This window comes from Curcuma longa, chromosome 16 (genome assembly GCF_044706935.1).
Source record: "Curcuma longa cultivar G26 ecotype Majalengka, Jawa Barat chromosome 16, ITB_CL_G26_1.1, whole genome shotgun sequence".
In the NCBI taxonomy this organism is placed as follows: Eukaryota; Viridiplantae; Streptophyta; class Magnoliopsida; order Zingiberales; family Zingiberaceae; genus Curcuma; species Curcuma longa.
The window spans coordinates 8,847,296-8,868,075 of NC_133876.1; the positions used below are offsets into that span (position 1 = coordinate 8,847,296).

Consider the following 20,780-nt stretch of genomic DNA (forward strand, 5'->3'; position numbering starts at 1 on the left):
CTAATAATTTTAGTAATTTATTATCAAAATATAAAAATAAATTAGAATCAGTACTTTCATTAATGAAAATTTTAAATAATTATACTTGAGAATGGTCGATTCCATATTCCATCTTGTACTTTATTTCTACATGTCGTTTCAATAATTAACCCATAGTCACTGTCGACATAGAATTTGTAAGAAGCATTATAGTGCTTATATTTTACATGCAATTCTTTTGACGGAAAAGTGACATTCTCAAAATATTTAATAAAAATAATAGATTGTAAAGGAGTAACTTTCCAAACCTTAGAACTAATTACATTGGTACTTCTTTATGTTTTGGGTGTTGGAAATAGTTTGGTCTCATCATCAATGGATTGAATGTTAAAGTTGAGCTCCTCATTCACATATATTCACTATTTCCTTGCTAGCTCCTCTGACATCGAGATAATTAAGCTTTTCGTCCTCCTTCCATTGTAGTCGAAACTCGAAAGTGGAAGTCGAAAACTTCTAAAATTAGAGTCGAAAGTGTGTGGAAATTACAGAATTGAGAATGAGAGTAGAGAAGATGTGTGTGAAAATAATGAAATGAGCTCTCTATTTATGAAGTTTAGAGAGTAACAAATACTAAATCATAACCAATGATCAATATCACTTAAGCACTTGATGCTGATTAAATAATCAATTTGATAAGTATATACTTGCGATCCTCAACTATTGTATTAATAATCATAATAGATTTTGTTCCCTCTCCACTACGTAAGTTCTTTTGGAACTACCATACGAATACAAAATTGTTCTGGAAAAATGAGAAAAAATTCATCAGAGCTATCGTATTAATCCATTGATCCGGCATATAGAATTTATTTGTTTATATATATTTTGAAAATGGAAAAAAAATGCGTTTGCCGGGAGTCGAACCCGGGTCTATTGCTTGGAAGGCAATTATCCTAACCGTTGGACTACAAACGCTCTATAGCTTAGGTAAAATTACTGTTTCTCTAATTTACTAGCGAAGGAAAAACTAAAAAGAGATTATTAATTACATTTCAGATAAACTAGCCACTTATCTATCCGCGCGATATTCTTGCATTCCAAAACTATATTATTCCGATACATATATAGTGAAAAATAAAAAATCATCCAAATTACATTTATAATTTTCTAGCTGTGGCGTATAAGTGGATAGGATAAGTCTTGTAACGCACGTACACTGAGGAGTTATTATAGACAGTTTGTTTTCTACTTCATAAATGCTCGATCGGTTTGCCATTTGGCCACTCCAACCAATCTTGTTATCTTGATCTGAAACCCAAAACTCCAAGTGCATCACAGGGCTGAAGACACGGAGAAAGGTGGTGGATTCCACTAATTAATTCAACTCAAAATAAGAGCTCAAATCGGTTGGACTATTGTAATAACTCTTGATATAGGACCATTGGTCTACCGCCTGAGCTAACTCGGATAATAAATCAATGGCGACTCTGATCCGAAACACTGATGGCAACTATTTACAGACATGGTGCCAAACGAGCTAGGGAAGGGAGAACGAGACAGAGGAGTTGCCGAGTTGGTCGCTTAATTCGCCCCCACCATGCAGTCACCGTCGCATTGCTACGCTTCGATTTCAGACTCCTCTCGAACAAAGTGCCACCCTCGCTCTTTACTCCATCCATATCCACCTAGCTCCATCTCCTCTCGCTCACTCGACTTGACTCACAACCCTACCTTATTATTATATATTTGGCTACCCTTTCGATTTCGACTCACCCATTTCACAACTTAATTAATCATGGTTTCTGCCGACGCCATTCGCACAGCAGTTGGAATTCTTGGTATATAATCTCTCTATCTATCTCTCTTTATTTTGTATGTTGTTTCCAGGGAATGCAATTTCACTGGGCCTCTTCCTGTCTCCGCTGTAAGCATCTAGTTTATGTGTGTCAATTGTTGTCCATTTTCGGGGGAGTTTAATGGATGGATGGATGGATGGTATTAGGCCAACATTTGTGAATATAATATGCAAGAAGGGGTCGGTGGAGGAGTTCTCGATCGGCGGTGCCGTACGTCGCGACGCTGCTGAACTGCATGATGTGGGTGGTGTACGGGCTGCCGGCGGTGCACCCCCACAGCACGCTGGTGCTCACCATCAACGGCTCCGGCATGGGCCATCGAGCTCGCCTACGTCCTCCTCCTGATCTACTCCCGGAGCGGCAAGCAGCGAGCGAAGGTGGCCGCCATTCTGGCGGCCGAGACTGCCTTCGTCTCTGGTGTCGCACTGGTGGTTCTCACCACGGTGCACACCCACGAACGCCGCTCGATGGTCGTCGGCGTCCTCTGCGTCGTCTTCGGCACCATGATGTACGCCGCTCCCTTATCCGTCATGGTAACTAAATATCCATTTAATGGAATATTATTTTTCTGTTGAATAGACGAGCATCATTAATAATTAATTAAATTTGGGAATGTGGTTGGCGAAATTAATTAATGTTTTTTTATAATTTTTTCTGATGTGACAGAAAATGGTGATAGAGACGAAGAGTGTTGAGTACATTCCTCTAACGTCAACGGCTAGAACCTTCTAACGGTCAGAACAGTCGATTAACCGACGGTTCAAACGGTCACAGAACAACAATAAAAATTCCAACTTGTGAACCGGGTCAACAGGTACCCGGGCCATTGATCTAGTTACAGATTGGGGTTGACTCGGCCTGGGATCGAGCCTACCCTCACCACTCTAAATGCTGCCTCCTCATGGGTGGCATCAAGGTCATTGCATCTCCTCTTTTTCCTTAATTCGAGGGTAGGGCTTTGTTATCCCCGAGGCATAGCTGAGTTGGTTACGACACAGCAACCGTGGACTTGCAGAAGAGGGCAAGAGTTCGAATCCCCGAAGTCAGGCAATATCCTTCTGCGTCATGACCAATTATAATTTCTCGATTTACCTCCTCACAAATGGTCGTGGGACCGATCGTGTGGGGCTGCTAAGGTGGTTAATTCCACCTTTTACAGAAGAGGGTAGGGCTTTGTCTCATGACTTCGACTATTATGACTACTATTCATGAAAGTTATTCCCATGGAACCAAGCCCCTTGATTGCCGACATAGGAGACCGACAAAGTTCAACAGATTTATCTAGTTGAAGGTCCATTGCAGTTCTCTTGGTATTCACCATCATAGTCCCTTAATATTTTCTAACGTAACTTTTCGCATTTATTCCCACAGACAATGATAATTTGATGATATCTCTTTTCATCCGCTTGAGCCTTTCCTTTCCATTCTTGATCCTCCCCAAGAATTTTTTATTTTCACATGCTTACTATTAACCTCCCATCGAGAGATCAAGTTGCTCCCTCGATCAAGATAGGATTGGACTTCTTGCATTTTAGATGTTGTATTCGTATGCTAGACTTTCACATTAATATTCTTATGGTCGGTTAGGAACCCGTCTCTTCCCAACTCTATGACTTATCGGATTTCATTCGACTTCACTTCTCTGTCTAATTTAAAGTGGGACATATATGTCCCTGGGGCAATGGTGCAACGGTGGGACATCCAGGTTGTGACCCAGGGATCCGCGATTCGATCTCCAGCTACGACGTATTTGCAAGAATTTTCTTCCAAATAAGGAACGCAATCAAAGGATGCTGGGCATCTGGATTGACCGCCGTATGCGCTTTCCAATTTACCCTGGTGGTCAGTGGAAACTTCCGTAGGACCGGACCGACCACCCAGGGATTGAGTCCATGAGATTGATTGGGATTTATCATTTTTTAAAGTGGGACATATGATCCAGCTCGGGTGAAATTGGTCGGGTTGCTGCCCTCTTCCTCGTCTCCACACACTCTTATTTATATCTGACCTGACTGGCTGAGCCGATTCCACATGACTCGACCTAGTCTGACATGATATGATTTTCTAGATCTTACCAGCCTCTGCTAGGCATAACTCGGCTAAAGCTGAGCCCAGTCAGGCCCATGTGCCGGGTCATGGGTCATCCCTAATGTCACCGTGTCTTCTGATCCAACCGTGTCTGCGGGGAAGTGGTCGGATGAGGGAGCGAGTCTTCTTCCCCTCCCACTACCAGCATTAACAAAATACACGGTTTGATTAATTATTTTTCTTTCTTTATTTACCAATCCGCGGGGTTTTTTAATTATTTTTTTATCCGTTTAAATTGGACCAAAAGTAATTTTCTCTCTTCCAATTCACTCTCATGTGTTGTCGAATTTCTCCAATTTCTCCGATCTAACTCGCAACTAGGTCTCACACGGTAGCCATCGAAAATCGATGGCCCCACACGTGCGAGGTCGCCTCGCGAAGCCTCGACCGATGGCTCTGCATGAGCCTGGAATTATATTTTTTTCATTTTTTTCTTCAATATTTTTTTTTTATATTTCTTTCCCTACGATTTTTTTCCCATCGTGAATTTCTTTTCTTTCCCGTCCGTTTAAAGTAAACAGAAGATTAATGTAAAAGAGCATTTTAAATTAAAATATAACACTACTCAAAGTGTTACAGTAAGATTGCAGATATAATATAAATAGTGAACAGGAGTCAAGTCGAATCTTACGAGAATTCATGATCTATCATTTACTTCCGGGACGGATTCCACCTTTTTCCATAGAGAAAAAGAAATGATAGATTCATTTTTTAAAAGATATTTTTAAATTAATTATTATTATTTTTAATGTCCGTCTAGGGCACTTAAAGTAGATACACATATAATAAGTGATATAATTATATTATATATATTTTTTTGAAATTATTAAAAAATATATTTTAAAAAATAATAATAATAAAAATTAAAGTGATAAAAAAACTTTAATTTTAAAAGAAAATTATTTTGAATAAAAATATAATAATTTTGGTAAAAATGTCAAAATTACTATATGATTATTTTGATTTTGAATAGATAAATAATTTAAAAATATCCGCTTGTTACTGCGTTCAAATTTAGATACTCTGTTTTTTCAGGGAATCATGAGCTTATCTATAGTATTGATCACGCCGCGATAACTAAATAAGGAAACAATTTGCTCAATAAACATGAACAATGAACACAAACTCAAATCTATATATATAATCAATTGAGTCGGACAGAGAAACAGAGGAAGAAGAAAGAAGCAATTTATTGATACTACTAATTAATCTATCAAACCAGACAAAGCAAGCACACACTCTACCGTTTTGCTCCTCCTCCTCCCCGTACATCCTCTGACGGCCTAATCACGGTCAACCTAGCATCCGGCGAAGCAGCAGCGCGAGGCGAACCGCCACCCTCCTCGCCGGCGGAAATGTGCAGAAAGACGCAAACAGCAAGGCGCAACCTTCGAAGAGGAGCAGCAACAAGAAGAGGCGGAACAGGGGAGGGTCGCGGGTCGGGAGGAGTAAGGTGGAGGCGGAGAGCAGGACGGTGGCCCACCCCACTTCCCTCAGGAACTCCGCCTCCAGGTCACGGTGGCCGACGGCCCTCCCTCCTCTTCCTCCTCCTGCAGACGCTTCCATATCTCGTTACTTAGAATTGGGCAGGCAATTCGATCGAGCGTCAGCTCCGCCTTGCTTTAATGCACAACGGAATGAGGTGAAGGGGTCAACACCTGTTGCTATCTCCTCTTTCAGAACGTCGACATGTTAAAAAAAGTTGGAGAACGAATCCGACCCTTCATTCTGTACGCGGCAGATGCGACGCGCCATTTTGCGTGCAGGCACAGTGGAAGGTTCCCAGTGTCTTTAACAATTACGCATCAGTATGAATGCTGTGGCTACTCTCCTCCTTCCTCTGCCTGGGAGTGGTGGTTGGGCAGAAGGTATGTCATATTAATCCTTATTTTTTATAAATTCATATATTAGTCCTCCATCATAATACTTTTGTGGGGTTTTTTTTTTGCTTTTGGATTAATTTAGAATCTAATCCATGCTAATGGAAAAGCTGAAATTGATGATACTTCATTCAAACTCCAAATGTTAGCATCTCAAACAGTTTAAACAGACACAAAATCATAAGAAAGCAGTAAAAGCAGAGCACTTGCACTTAGTTCCCGAAAGGACGACGTTAAACGACTAGAAAAAGTTACTTAAAGTTCACTTGCACCAATGCACATCCGAGATATGTGGAGAATGGATACTGAACCAGCACCTCAGATGTTGGGAGTGTGCTGATGAAGCTTGGCGACCACCATCGCGGCCTACTTAGATCTCTGCCTCATCTTTCGGCGCTTCCTCTTGAGCCTCCTCATGCGCTTCTTCTTCCACTGAGGCAAAGATAGAACAAGCTCAGAGACGAGGGCAATAATTGGTTGCAGATATTATATATAGAGAGAGAGAGAGAGAGACAGAGAGAATAAATAATAGGTTGTCTACATGCAAATTGCTTCGATATCATTAATCATTTTAGTTAAAAATGAAAGAAAACAACAACCAGACGTTTAACAAACATGTGACATGCATACTTGAATTCTATGAACGAGATTTATTTTGGGAAAAAAAAAACAATAAAAGGAAACAAGGGTGAGATTACAAAGCGAACCACAGCTATTTTTTTTTAAAAAAAAGATAACACGATCAGAACAACAAAATTATAGCACGCACAAAAGAATCATAAACTTACAAAAGAAAACGGGAGCTTTTGAACTTTAAAAGAGTAGAATCGGGCACTTTAATCTAATCGTATATTAAAAAAAACAGCTCCGACCACGAGATGCAAGCGAAAAATGAACGTAAACTGGAGATGATTCGCATCAGAGGAACAGTCGATACAAAGGAAGGACGATGACATTTTAAAGCTTCTTTCGAGTAAACAAAATTGTATTTTTAAGGAAGTCATGTATTCCAAGAAAAATTACAAGTGAAATGAAAGGAATCTTAATTTTTGCAACAGTACATTGTCTCAACAATAAGGACACTTGATCAAAACAAGATTTTTACGATCACGAAATGCAGGCGGAATAAAAGAGAAGAGAGGAGATGAATGCGATCTAAAGCAGTAAAGGAACAAGGATCTAATAGTCTCAAGAAGATCGTAACCGCATCAGGTTATTTACCTTTGCCCTCATCCCGTTTCCGCAATCGAATTCGCTGCGACTCCCCTTCTCCCTGCGTCCTGTGATGCGGCGCCGACAACTGTTCACGGTGACGAGCTTGGGGAAACATATAGAGTCAGAACCCTAATGTCATTTTCGTAATTATGAATAAAACCGGACCGACACGATTTGATCTGCGACATATATAATGGGCCGGGCCGCATTCAAACATAACAAGCGTAAGGAAGCCCAGCCCATTTCATATATGGCAACTTGAAATGTATATTTAAATAGTGAAATTTCATTTCACCCCTTAGATTTACACGCATTTCAGTTGCACATGTAAAATTTTCAAAATGACCCCTCAAAATTTTCAAAAATCATCATTCAGCTCAATCAATGGCAACAAACTGCACACCATCTTTTGATGTGGTGAATGAATTTATAATCATACAAATTTCTTGAAGCCAAAGGGAGAAAATATTGTTTGTAAACTGTTTACAATGCAGATCAATGTCTATATATATACTACTTTAGAACAGTGTTCCTGTGAATACAATTGAAACAACAATAATTAGTTTGCTCATAATTACATAATAATATAGAGATTCTGCACACAAATCTTAAGTTACACTAAGTTCATCAAATTAAGGGTTCCACAATTTTCCTCAATAAATTCCTTTTGCAGGAAGAAATGGAATAAATATTCTTCCAATGATCTTTGCTGTATTTTGTTTTGCACTTGAAGAGCAGAATATTTCACTTCATAATTCACTGCAAGAGATTTAAACATCCATTAGTCAGCATGAGAAGAGGAAGGTGATGATGGTTCTTAGTTTTTGTACTTCATTTTCGACAAGAGAAAACATAAATTCTCGATAGGAAAATCACGGAGGAGGAGTTCAGATTGTTTCTGCTTGCAAACATAAGATTGAATGTGGTACCTCATTGATCTTTCTTCTCAAACTGGCAAGGAATTGCTCTTCTCCACTCCGTTTGTCAAAATTTTACAGAAGCCATTTGAAGAATGTCCTTGTGAATATGACCTCCCCTTGAAAGACCATTTCTGTTTTAACGAGTGCTTCCTTCGCCAAATCGACATTCTTGCACAAAGAGTTGGAAACATGAAGCACAGTAGAAGAAAAATTAGTAGCACAATGCAAAGGATCATAACATTCACAAAGCCATCCTCAATTTGAGGGTCTTTTTGTGCGGTCCATGGAACACCTCCTACATTCATCCCGAATACTGCACAAACAAGTGAATGCAAAGCAGGATGGATTATGGTTTTGATATCTTTCTTTTCGACATATCCTAAGTTTTTGTATAAAAGAAGAAGAACAGAACTCACTTCCAGTGAGTACAGACAATGGAAGAAAGATTATCGAGAGGAACGAAAGGTAGTATAGCCTTTTGTTTATTTGCTCAGCCTGCCAACTATCAAGACCTGCTTGGACAGCAGTAACACGATTCACAATGAACCCCAAGTTCTCCTTTAGCCTGCGAAGGCGACCAATCAGCTCTTCAAGAGCAATGACATCTTCACTAGAGAACCAAGGTTTAGTGGCACATTTCTCTTTAACGCGAGGGAATACTTGCTCACCATGAGAAACTGCCTGAAAATGCAGTAGTACTAGTAACTCGAAAGCTTAAACTTAAGAAGCACACAAACAATCAGTAGTTAAAAGTGTAGTAGCAACAAAAGTACAAGCAAAACTATGTGAGTAACTCTTCGTATATCAAGATCAAAGTTTGATGAATGCCGAATAAGATACTGTTATATGCTATAAATCTTCACCATAGATGAGATAATGTTGTATGCTCTGAGATCTTAAACTGTATCAGCAACGAATCTGTCGTTTGCATTCCTACTTTCATGGTGAATCAGAATAAAGTTTCATATGCTATGACTTCTATACAACACCAACAAGAACAATCATCATATGAGAATTCTTCTCCATATCTGTGAATCCTTATGATGTGGCATGCCTATGTGGCAGGAAGAGGACTGGACTGCTGACTGTGCAAACGGATGACAACTGTTGATCAAAGAGGTGTGATAGATCGCATGTGACGCCATCTAGAGCGTTGGATCGCGAAGAGTCGCAATCTGACCGTTGGTGATGAGACTTGATCTGAAGCGTTATATACAACCCTTCAGATCTGATGGATGAGATTAAAAGGGCAATCTGAAGGGTTACAACCCTCCAGATCCCAGATCAATCCTGCCCAAGAGTCACAACCACTCACCAAAGGGTATTCTACATCTTCACTTTCTATAAACAGATCCTTGCAGATGTTGAAAAATCTTCACTTTCTATAAACAGGTCCCTGCGATGTTGAAATTCATCAAATCATTGAAGTATTCATCTCATCTTGTGCATTCGGAGTCTAAAAAGTCTACGAAAAAATATCAGTTTACATCCTCTCCGGCATCGACCAACAACATTACCAACATGGATATTGCCTACGAAGATTAGTCAAATGTTGCAAGAATGGGTTTTTCACCATGAGCAAGATCAAGGGAAGCACCTGTAGAAGACGTTGCAAGTTGAGATGCATTTTGGGGAATCTCCGGTCATCCAACATTTGTTTCTTCAACAAGGAGCCACCTGCAGGAATAGCACAATGATCATTCATATAAGCATGCAAAGACAAGCAATTGAGATGGAACACATTGAGAGAGAACAAATTCCATTGCCTTTTTTACTTGCTACGAAATAAAAATTTCCTATGCAACTACACAAGTGAGAGTTACACAATTAGAACAAAATCGAAACTAATGGCAATGAGAGTTCATCCTATAGCATGAAAGCACATTTTCCTTTTGATGTTCTTGGTATATATGTAGTTCTCAAGAAACAAACAGTTCATTGTATTTATTCTTATGATGTCAAAACGTTGACTTTTCACAGTATTCATGTGGTTGTGAAAATTCTTTGGACTTTTCATTCAACGTTGAACTTCAATCCTGCTGAGACAAGCAATCAAGAACTTGCAAGATCTCAGGAAAGCACACACTAATTGCAGGTCGAACAGCTCCTAATTGCTTACCTGAATCCAATTCTAGCTCGACGGCGTCCAATTCCTTCTCGAGGCCGGCGACGATGTCCTGCAGATGATCCACATGCGTGTCGACGACGTGCACCAGCAGATTGGACATGCTCCGGGGCACCGGGTTGTCGCCCTCCTCCGAGTGGTTCATCGTCAGCAGGAACTCAAGGACGTGGGCCGGAATCGGAACGCCGCTCCCGCTGCTGCCTTCGTCGCCTCCCGGATCCCGCTCCACCTTGGGGATCTCCGAGAGGAGGGACCGGACGGAGGCGGGGGAAAACCCTAGGCGCGGCACGCGGCCGAGGGAGACGGTGATGAGGGATGACTCGGTGACGCGCGCCGCGAGGCGCAGGGTGAAGGCGGAGGAAGCGGGGCCGGGGGAGTTGACTCGGAAGACGAGCGCGCCGTCGACGTGGCCGCAGAAAGGCCCGTTGCTGGAGAGCGCGAGGATGTCCTGGAGCTTCAGCGGCGGGCAGAGCGCGTTGATTAGCGATTGCGCCGACAGCGCGAGGCGCTGGTGGTGGGAGGCGCTGTTGCCTCGAGGAAGTTCGACGTGGAACCAGTGAAAGCCGTCTCCGGCGGTGGAGGTCGCGGCGGAGGGGTCCCAACGCAGGGTGGAGCAGTGGCCGCGGCCGTCGAAGCTGTAGGCGCGCTGCTTGACGTCGTCGAAGGAGTCGAGAGCGTCGCGGTGGAGGAAGTGGACGTCGTCCCTTCCTGCGGCGGCACCGCCGTCGAACGCCTCCATGGAGAACGCGGCGGCGGTGGTTGCGAAGGCGGGGAGGAAGAAACAGGGGAGGTTGCGTTGGGTGAAGGGTTCAAATGAGTATTAATGAAGCTGAGCAGGTAATTAATCGATTAAATTATGATTAATCTGGAAATGGAAATAAATGAAACAGGATGAAGAGGAAGACGAAGTTAAATAATATTTTATTAATTATTATTATTTATTAGTCAACAAAAATAGATATTTTTTTTATAACAAATTATGTAATGGGGTTTGACTTCCAACGTCTTTTTTTGTTAGTGGAAATTCTTTAACTATATTTTTATCTATTTTTTCCAAAAAAACTAAATTATAAATTTAGAACAAATAAATTTTTATTGAAAAATTTAAAATGAAGTTTCTAATATTGAATTGAACTCCCTGGGATACACTGAATTAATTCATATCCTTTCTAATAGCTTCCATGGAAGTCTAATTATTTGATTAATTGCTAGGAGAACTTGTGTTTGCTTAATTAATCAATGTTGGCATTCTTGAAAATTGAATGAAGATTTGGTTTAAAATTGTACAAAATGTAAAATGATGTAATCACTACATGTGGATTAATAGCATGATTAATTCTTAGCCATCATCATATGTATCTCTACCTCACTTTTAGGCCGCAAATATGAGGAAAAGGGAAGAGGTGGCATAAACCCTAAACCTAAGAAGGAACGAGGAGAAGATGTTGTCAATTGGTATATAGGGAAGGCAATAAAGTTCATAAGAACAAGATTGATTTGATCAATGAATCTGGTTCGATGCGATAGACAGCCTTCCATTGGTGTTCAACTCGATGGAACCTGAAAAATGAAGAAGAGAGGATGAGCACCTCACAGAAAAAGGCTGTTTTAAGATTGTCAGCTCAAATAAACAAAAAAGATGCTGCAGTCACAAGTTCTTCAAAATTCCCTCCAAAATTTTCAAACTCTTGCCATTTCACTCTCAATCATTTACACATCTACTATATTTGACAGAATAATGACAAAGCAATGATACAAGTCTGATAACTCCAGAAAGCATCTTGACAATTTTGAAACTTTGGGAAATAATTTGAAAAAGAAAGTAAAGAACACGAGGTAAATGGAAATTTACAGTAAACTTGGTTCCCAGATGTCTATGTAACCAGATCAGAACACCAGAGTTTGGTTACTGCAATTTTCCATTAAAATCTACACATGATTCTTGTTGAACCTTCCTGTAATTACAGCTATGCATTTGATTCTAAATAGTTCATCTAGACAATGATTTGTAGGTAGAGAAACTAGAAGAACATTAATCATTAATTTACTTTGAAGAACTACTGTGTCTTCATTGAACTCAAAGAGAATGGAAAAGAAAGTAAAAACTAAAAAATGAAATCTCTTGTTACCCTTTTTCTCCTCAGATTCCAGTTCAGACTCTTAACTCCCTCTTTCTTTCTTTCTTTCTTTCTTTCCCTATTAGCACCTCAGATTGCACTGTCCTGCATCCTTGTTCACTGTCAGAAATGAATTCATGAAAGCCAACTAGATAAAAGAAGCAATCAGAAACATATTTAAGATCTGAATACTCATCAATGAGTTATAAATATTTTCCCACCACGGATCACTTGAGGCTACAGTGTTTGCAAACATTAGAATAGAAAAAGTTGCATTAAAGATCATTTGGGAAATAAACTCTTACAACTGTAGTAATTGGCCTCGTGATCTCTGAACGATTCCCAGTCCCACCTCACATGCCTCGACTTGTTCTATCCCTGTTCCGGAACAGTAAATTCCAACTGGAGTAGGCCAGCGTCACAAGCAGCCATGCTCATCTTGATCTCTGACACAAATATTAACAAGACCTTAATTAAGCGAGGGAGTATGAGTTTACTGAAAACTGCTAATTACTAAAGCAGAGCGGATCTTACCACCATTGCAATCTGTTCCTGTGATTTCAGGGGACCCCTAGCGGAGCTGAGAGAGGGCACAGTAGTCACAAAGCATCAAGCCCTTGTATTAACAAAGATCGACCAAACACAACTACCGATCACATGGTTAATTTTCTACTACTTCTAGCTCGCACTCTTGGAGCCAGCAAAAGCGTTGACTGTTTATACAAAGAGAACTGGAAAGAAACCAGGAAGGTCCAATAAAGAACATGCTATACGTCACTGTTTCTTCGGTATCTTTGCCTGCTGGACCACCGGCAGGTATCCGATCGCATCATGGTCGTCGCCGGCCGCCGAGCTGAGCGAGAGTGTCAGTGCTGCTGCTGCTGCTGCGGCTCCTAGCTGCCGAAAAAAAATGAATTTTGGAAAAGAAGATATGGACGATGCAGCATGACCAGCCTTTTGAGATCAAGAATACTTGAAGCACGAGGATTTTTTGGAACAAAAATAAATTTGAATTATTATTATTTTTGTTTTCTATTATGTTCTAGTTTATTGTTGGGGACGCATGGCGATCCTGACGCCGGTGACGCCGGGCCGACGGGGCAAATTCCGCCCGGTTCGATGCGCGGCCGTCTCGATCCTTCTTCTGCTGCGACGAGAAGAAGTGGGCGAGGCCGAAGACGGAGACGGTCTTGCCGGAGCCGCGGAGAGAGCCCACGGGTAGAACGTTTAGCACGGGTGCTACCCTGACGTTGGCGGAGTAAGACCTCTCGACGCCCCTCGGTCGCGGCCTCGGGCCACCGGTGAAGCTCCCTGGACTGCTCGAGCTTCGCTCCAGGCCTTGGAACACGATCTTGCCCGACGAGCTCATCCGCGGGCTCTCCACCGACACTCCCCGCGGTGGTTGCGTTGCCAGGTCAGCAGCCCGCCGACTAGGGTTTAACCCGTCTCTCGTAGACGCCGGCATGGCGGAGCGCGGCTGTACAAGGCGGACCCGGGGAGGGATGGGGCGTGGCTTGTCGGAGTCGATGGACAGCCTGGCGAGGTCCTCATGGTCGGGGCCCGAGGAGGAAGGAGGAGGAGGAGGAGGAGGAAGAGGAGTGGAATAGACGGGAGGCAACCGGCGCCGAGTCGTGATCCGAGTCGCGGAGGAGGGGCAGGCTCAGCAACGCATCGAGGGAGGCAGTCTTGGGTTGCCGATGGAGTAGCAGATGCTTGAGTGCCGACCTAGGGGTAGCGCTTCTCGAACCGGCGGATGCCCTCGCCGCTTCGGCGGCCGGTGCGCCGAGCACCACTTGCACGCCGGTAGACTTCGCCGCTCGCGCTCTCTTGAGGCCGAGAAACTCGCGCCAGCGAGCGGCGCACCGTGTCGCGCGAGGGGACCACGCGTACGGATCGGCACCGGCGGCGATCTCGGCCTTCCTCGGGGAATCCGGCAGGCTGATCTCCGTGGCCGAGAGTGGCTCCGCCTCGGCCTCCATCAGCTTCGGAGCAGCCATCTGGAGCGGCACTAGCTTTCCCTCGGAGAAGAGCTCGTCGGCGGGGAGCATGGCGACGGGATCGTCGTAGAGGCGGAACTCGAAATCCTCGGGGGAGGCGTCGGGATGGCCTTCATCAGGAGGGGCCGCTCTCGGCAGGAGGGTCGGCGGCATCGTGGCTGAAGGAGATCCTGGGCCCGAGCCAGGCGAACGCCTCCGAGCGGCGGCGGCGGCGGCGAGAGGGCGGCGCTGTTTAGCAGAGCGGAAGCCATAATGGAAAAAGAAAAACGGGCCGCAGAGGGAGAGAGGGAAGGCTACGAAGGCGAAGTGTTTGTGTAGATCGAGGCTTCATTTATTTATACGTCCTTTGTCTTTAACTAAAAATAAATTAAAAATAAATAAAAATGACACCTCTTGTTTTGATTATTATTGAACATCCCAATTTTTAAAAATACTAAAATAACGTCCATCTGATTTTAAAAACACTTTATTTAATATATTATAATAACTTTATCAAAATTATTAATATTTAAAATTATAATTATTAGGTATTATTGTATTAAAATATTCCTTTTCAAATTTATCAAAATCGTGTTAACTCAATTAAATTCATTTTAATATTATTTTGATTTTTTTATTACACATGATAAAAATTTTAAAGAGGAACTTGAATCTTTCAAACTAATGAGTTACATTTGTCTAACGAACAATTCAATTCATGCATCATTTTTGTGTAAGAGCTATACTAATCTTCTCTATATCATCCTAATTTTATTGGATGTCTCTAGAGAGACAGTTCTTTGGTGTTGACCATCCTTGACAAGTACTAATAGCATCACAAAACATAGGCATCCTTTCAATTATCTCTGAAGAACATGTAATTTCTTGTCAACGCACTTTTCATAGAGAAAAGGATTTACAATCCTTTCAGTAACAGTGAGAATTAGATCATCTTTCCTCTATACAAGTTGAAAAAAAAAAATGAAAGGAAAAAAATCAGTTGTTCTCTCAGTCTCACAGTATACAAATTTCATTTACAATATATCTGCTTTCCAACTTACAAAGTGTGATTTTCTACAAATCTTCAAAGCCTAACAGCCTTTGGCTTGCAATTCAATCGATTGTTACATCAGAGTCTTCTTGATGTGATGGATCAAAGGTTAGTTCTGGGTCGAACAAGAGCGCTCGACGGATTGATGAACTGGGTTGCATTGGAGAACCGTTAGTTAATTTTGCATCAGATATGGATCCATCATCCTCTGGCATATCAATCCAGCTTCTCCCTCTGCTATCAAAAGTTGAGGATTCCTCTTCCTCTACCCTGCCATTCCAGTTTCTCTTTCGACTCTTTTGGACCAGCTGAGTCCTGAGACAAATTTCGGATTCAACTATGCACTTGTTAGTAACCGCGATATGCATGCTTAGTTTCTGATTTGCAAGTTCTTCTTCCTCGTCAACCATGTCAGCCCAAAGTTTCCTCTCAGTCTTCCTGATCAGTTGAGTCTTGAGATTAACTTCAGATGCTGCAACAGTGGTGTTTGAAGCTGCTTCATCTATGCTGATGTTGAGACTTCTTAACTCCTCTATCAAGTCGTACCATGTCTGTTCACCAGTCAGAAAAAAATCGTGTTTCTTTGTATCTGCTCTACTTAAAGTTGGAGAATGACCATCCTTCGAAATTCTTGTGGGAGTCTCAAAGATGTTAGTTAGTCTCTCATCATTAACAAAGGCATTAGGTTCTGGATTCCAATTCTCATTTCTGCTACTTGGCAAGCTCCCATCACTTTTTTGTTGTGATTTTACCATCGCAGTGGACCATATTCTGTTCAAGCTCTTGGGCTTCAAGACATGATCTTTTTCTCTAGATTTCAGGTAAACATGCTCTTGTTTCGCTGCTCTTTGTCTAATTAAATTTGAAGAATCTGGTGTTTGACCTGATCCCCTGATCAAGACTGAATCATTTTCCAAAGCTGATTCTGTGCCAACTTCATGATAACTCTGTCTTTCTTTACCTAAGACAGACCTTTGGCTTTTGTTCTTACTCGCCAAATCTAAACTACAGCTAGAACTAACACCATCAAACTCATTCTGATCAAGATTGCTAGTAAATGCAAACTTCTCCTGCACATGATCTGCCATTTTAGGTCTTTTCTCCCACCAATATTGAGGATTGAAGAGTTGGTCATTCCCACCTTGTAAAATATCCTCTTTTAGAAAATCTTCCTCGTCGCCATAAAGATCACCTTGATGTTCAAGTTCCATGAGCACTTTAACTGCCCTTTTAAAAGAATTAAGGGAATGCTCATCAAAAGCTTCTACTAGTGCACTTCTAACAGAGTGTAGGATTGACTTAGCCTCCACAAGTCTTCCTTTCTTCATCACGCAGATGGCTAAATTACACTGCTTGTTGTTATCCTCCTCAATTGCCAATGCTTTCCTGCAACCATACATAAAGGGAAACTTTTAGTGGTTTAATCTTCAGTTTCTCATACAACTTTCCCCTTTCCACCTGCAAACGGAATAGTCGAGGACCTTTAAGTGATAAATCTGTGTCTCAAAACAGGACAGTAGCTTTGAGTAACTCTGTCATTATATTTCAGAAATAATTAAGTCAGCCAATATCCTTCTTTGACTCAGCAATCATGAACTGTGAGTTACTTGTTAAACTTTTTAAAGAGTAACCTGACGTACAAAAATTATACAAAATAGATAACCATCATCTGGACTCTGGAGCAAGTTAAGAAGTAGTTAAGGAGAAAGATAGCAACAAATGTCACACTTAACTTTTTCTACACTGATAATTTCAATGGTATTATATGGCACTTATGTTAGGAGTTCTAGGAATTGAGCTAATTGCTTTGTACAAGAACTATCTCTACTATACATCTTGTTAGTGTTAGATTATATATGCTGGAAACTGGTAGTTTACTGCAAGTTAAATGAATGGCAAAAAAGATAAACCTTTACTGTTTAGTGGCTAGGTCTTAATTCCTACAAAAATTCATGTTTAACTATGAATTATTAACACATGTATTTGTAGCACTTAAAGAATACCTTAAGTTTTAGAAACACCAAAAAATCCAGATAAGAGCATGCAATTCTGCATTGATAATAAAATATAGATCCTGATGAACTATACAACTTTGCATGCCACCAGAATAAAACAAAAATACATAACTCATCACTAGAACTTCTTTACTCGAGCCCACCACTAGCATTGATTGTATTTTGTCGAAAAGGGAAAAAAATGGTTTCATCCTTATCTTTGCACTATATTGCAAATAATGGAACAACCTTTTAATTGTTTAAACAGGAAGCTAGGTGAGTGATTAAACATAAATCAATTTCCTGTTTACTCAATCATTAATCAGTTAGCCAATAGTATAGATGCACAAATTATTTACTTTTTATTTTGTTCAAATAAAACATTCACTTGATCCCTACTATTAAGTGTAAATGTTAGGAAATGGTAGCAAAAGTGATTCACAGAACCTCACCTGTAAAGTTGTTCGGCTTCTCCATAATTCTCAGATTGCATGTGAAGCCAGGCAAGGTTTCCTAGTAGCCTGTGAAAGCATGTTCTTGATAAAATGAAATTTGATATCCAGAGTTCATAGTGTGTCCAAACTGGAGAATACAGCATTTGCCAATACATTTAATATAGAGATAAAATGACCAGAAACCTAACTACCTGCATCTTTCATGGTCAAGGGGGACATGAAACCTTTTGCCTTTGTATCTTGTTAACTTTGTTTTCCTCCCACCAAAGGCTAGCCCCTCATCAATCATCTTTAACTTGAAGTTTAGCATCTCAATTTGGTCATTTATTCTCCCACATTTCTAGTAATGCACATGAAGAACAGGAGATTACCACATATCATTCTTTGTATTAAATTTACTACAGCAATTGATGCCAATATAAATTCTATAATGTGACATATAGTTGAGAATATTATTGATCCTCCAGTAAATGGGAAATAGTTTGTTGATCCACTGGTAGTATAGATCATGGGCAGATAATCTGCGATACTAATTACCAAGATGAAAACTAGCATTCATAATGATTAGCATTTATTTTCTTATAATACAGTAGGCATTAATTTACCTTGTGGTTCTCTAAAAAGTTGAACTTACCTTGTAGAGTTCAAGAAGAACATTATCAATGGATTCTTGTGATAGGGGAGAGCATAGGTGGCGAAAAGATTTAATAGCCTCTATGGCTTCTTCAGCTCGATTCATCTGTTTCATGGAAAGGGCCATGTCCTTCAGTGCACTGTCAACTCGGTCACCACTGTTTATAGCAGCCCAAAATAATGGAATTGACTTTTGTGGATCTTTGTCAATAACCTGCCATTCATCCAGAAAAATTGTGAGTCAAAATTAGCCACTAATTATGAAGGAAGGTATTAACTGATGAGGATGTAAGAATGAACAATATATATCTTCAAGAGCCAGAACAGTAGCAAGAACTATAGATTTAGGAAAAAGAATATATACTTTCATTGCCTTCTCAATTTGAAGTTTCCATACTACATGGAGTGTTGCCTAAAGTGGGTTAGTAATGACTGGTTTCCTCAATTTGGTCCATGCTCATGAAAGAATTAAGTGCACATAAGGCCCATTTCATGCAATATTTCAATCAACAACGTTGTGAATGATGCCTGCATAAATTAATGGAGCTAGTCAAATAATTTCCTGTTTTTATGGCATGTATCAAGATCCAAATTTTCACTTTTTAAGAGGCATTTCAACAACAAGAAAATGTCATGGTCACTAGAGGTTCATCTAATGACATGAGTACATGAGATCTCATGACTAATTTCTTAACTGTATCTCCTCTAAGTGGAGTTGGTAGTGTCATCTTAGATGAGACTGACAAAGCTTTTCTACAATAGGTCCCAGATGCTAGTAGCATAATAGCTCACATTGCTTCGAAATGCATTTCGGTGTCTAATATATATGAAAATTGTCAAAAGTTTGAATACTGAGCTATTTTGAAATTTGTCTATGTTTTTATCAGGAAATGCAAATTGTTATCAGGTTTAAGATCTTTCAACTATCAAACTTGCATGTCTTTGCTTTTGTCATAGAATAATGATGGTCACTTAGTTGAATGAGTAATGGCTATGCAACACATGCTGGTTATGCTTATCGATGTTGTTCCTTTTATGATATCAAGTTCAAAATAATATAAACAAATCACACAGAACATTGACAAACCTTCCATGTAAATACTAACAAAAAACCACTCAACAAGTAAGAAATATTCTAGTCTAGAAACCTATGAGAATATCAAGAGGGGGGTCATAACAGCAGCTATGGATAAAAAAAGTTTAGATAATTAGACAATCTCATTAGATTATCAAAAGTTTAGATAATTAGAGATCTTTTCTGTATTCCAAAAATAGTTGTGGGGAAGAAATATAATTACTGACATCATAACACTTAGCACACAAGCAGAACCAAGCTTACGAGTTAGAATTGTACAATGGTATGAATTCTAATTTCAAACGTAATTTGCTAAAGCAACCAAAGAGCACAATTCCTATAATAGATTGCATTGAAAAGTTGTTTGATAGTCAGTCAGAGATATAGAAATTATACAAAGAGAACTAGAAACTGATTGCCTTGTGAAAATTCTTGTCTTAAAAGCAGGAAAAAATGAAATTGTAATTCCCATAGGAAAAAAATAAAGAAATTTAACTATCTGATTGCTACAACAGAAACAATACCAACGCACACAATGAGGTCAAAGGTTAAATTATTATCTCATACCATGACTAAACTATGACCAGTGATATAAACCTTTGTAGAGCTCAATGGGCGACAAGATTCATGTAACCTAGCCAAATATTTGGGACAAATACTCCTTGATGATGGTAATGATGTATACGAGTAACTTAAGAGAAGTGGAACCTGACTTGTGCCTTCTTAAGTATTCACCCATCTAAGATCATAAATTATCTTTATTAGCCTACAATTTGCTATGTAGGACAAAATTGGGGTATCACACATAATGAAAAGGAAATTATGTAGATTGAGACTTAAAGATAGATTGTTCTTAAGAAACATAACGAAATCAAACAGTTTATCACTCAGATGGGTAACGGAATTCCATAAGAGCGAATAAAAACGATTCAGTGACCAGGAGGAGCAAGTTATCAACTTATAATAATGTGCTTATAAAGGATAGATTTCTTGTTGCAATGCTAGAAAATTTCAATTCTGCTTGCCTGGACGTGTTTGGCTAGCACATAAGGGGAGCCCTGCGGCTGCAGATTTGGCATCCCATGGCTTGAAGGTGTCCAATAGCTCAAATTGCCCGCGACCACCGTGGCCTTCTGGGGAGTGCACGGAACCGTCCACGGAGGCTCCATTTTCCCCGTCCCTCTCGCCGAAAACTTCTTTCCCGTGCTCCACATCGCCACCGCGCCCCAAATTTTCTTGGCGGAAACAAAGAGAACCCTCTTTCAAGAAATCATATTTTGCCTCAGAAACTCTTACGACGTTCTCGGACTCAGCCAACAGGATGAACCCCTCGGAGACTCCTTTGATTTTGTTGCCGGAAACCAGTTTCTTGGAGCTAAACCTCGACGGAGAAGGAGGGGCCAATCAGAGGGCCCT

General features: G+C 40.6%; 2 protein-coding genes, 1 long non-coding RNA gene, 2 other non-coding genes and 2 pseudogenes across 5 annotated transcripts; 1 reads left to right on the top strand and 6 right to left on the bottom strand.

Annotated features, from left to right (window-relative positions):
- Nucleotides 1-882: 882 nt before the first annotated feature.
- TRNAG-UCC (transfer RNA glycine (anticodon UCC)) lies at nt 883-954 on the bottom strand. Its single transcript has one exon. It is a non-coding gene; the product is annotated as a tRNA-Gly (tRNA).
- Nucleotides 955-1,774: 820 nt separating this feature from the next.
- On the top strand, nt 1,775-2,567 carry LOC141847013 (bidirectional sugar transporter SWEET4-like; annotated as a pseudogene).
- Nucleotides 2,568-5,902: 3,335 nt separating this feature from the next.
- On the bottom strand, nt 5,903-7,112 carry LOC141846870 (uncharacterized). Its single transcript, XR_012603376.1, has 2 exons — nt 7,025-7,112; nt 5,903-6,235 (listed from the first exon to the last, which is right to left on the bottom strand). It is a non-coding gene; the product is annotated as an uncharacterized LOC141846870 (long non-coding RNA).
- A 394-nt stretch (nt 7,113-7,506) lies between these two features.
- Nucleotides 7,507-10,830, bottom strand: LOC141847828 (uncharacterized). The gene is made up of 5 exons (XM_074735914.1): nt 10,058-10,830; nt 9,536-9,615; nt 8,355-8,619; nt 7,948-8,251; nt 7,507-7,777 (listed from the first exon to the last, which is right to left on the bottom strand). Exons 1-4 carry the CDS (start codon nt 10,800-10,802, stop codon nt 7,965-7,967), a joined length of 1,377 nt encoding a protein of 458 aa, XP_074592015.1. The 5' UTR covers nt 10,803-10,830; the 3' UTR covers nt 7,507-7,777; nt 7,948-7,964.
- Nucleotides 10,831-13,129: 2,299 nt separating this feature from the next.
- On the bottom strand, nt 13,130-14,428 carry LOC141847972 (uncharacterized; annotated as a pseudogene).
- A 419-nt stretch (nt 14,429-14,847) lies between these two features.
- LOC141848156 (U6 spliceosomal RNA) lies at nt 14,848-14,950 on the bottom strand. The gene has a single exon (XR_012603493.1). It is a non-coding gene; the product is annotated as a U6 spliceosomal RNA (small nuclear RNA).
- A 319-nt stretch (nt 14,951-15,269) lies between these two features.
- LOC141847015 (uncharacterized) lies at nt 15,270-20,578 on the bottom strand. Its single transcript, XM_074735011.1, has 5 exons — nt 20,390-20,578; nt 18,291-18,503; nt 17,848-17,996; nt 17,654-17,722; nt 15,270-16,593 (listed from the first exon to the last, which is right to left on the bottom strand). The coding sequence occupies exons 1-5, from the start codon at nt 20,576-20,578 to the stop codon at nt 15,270-15,272; spliced, it is 1,944 nt and encodes a 647-aa protein (XP_074591112.1).
- Nucleotides 20,579-20,780: the final 202 nt, after the last annotated feature.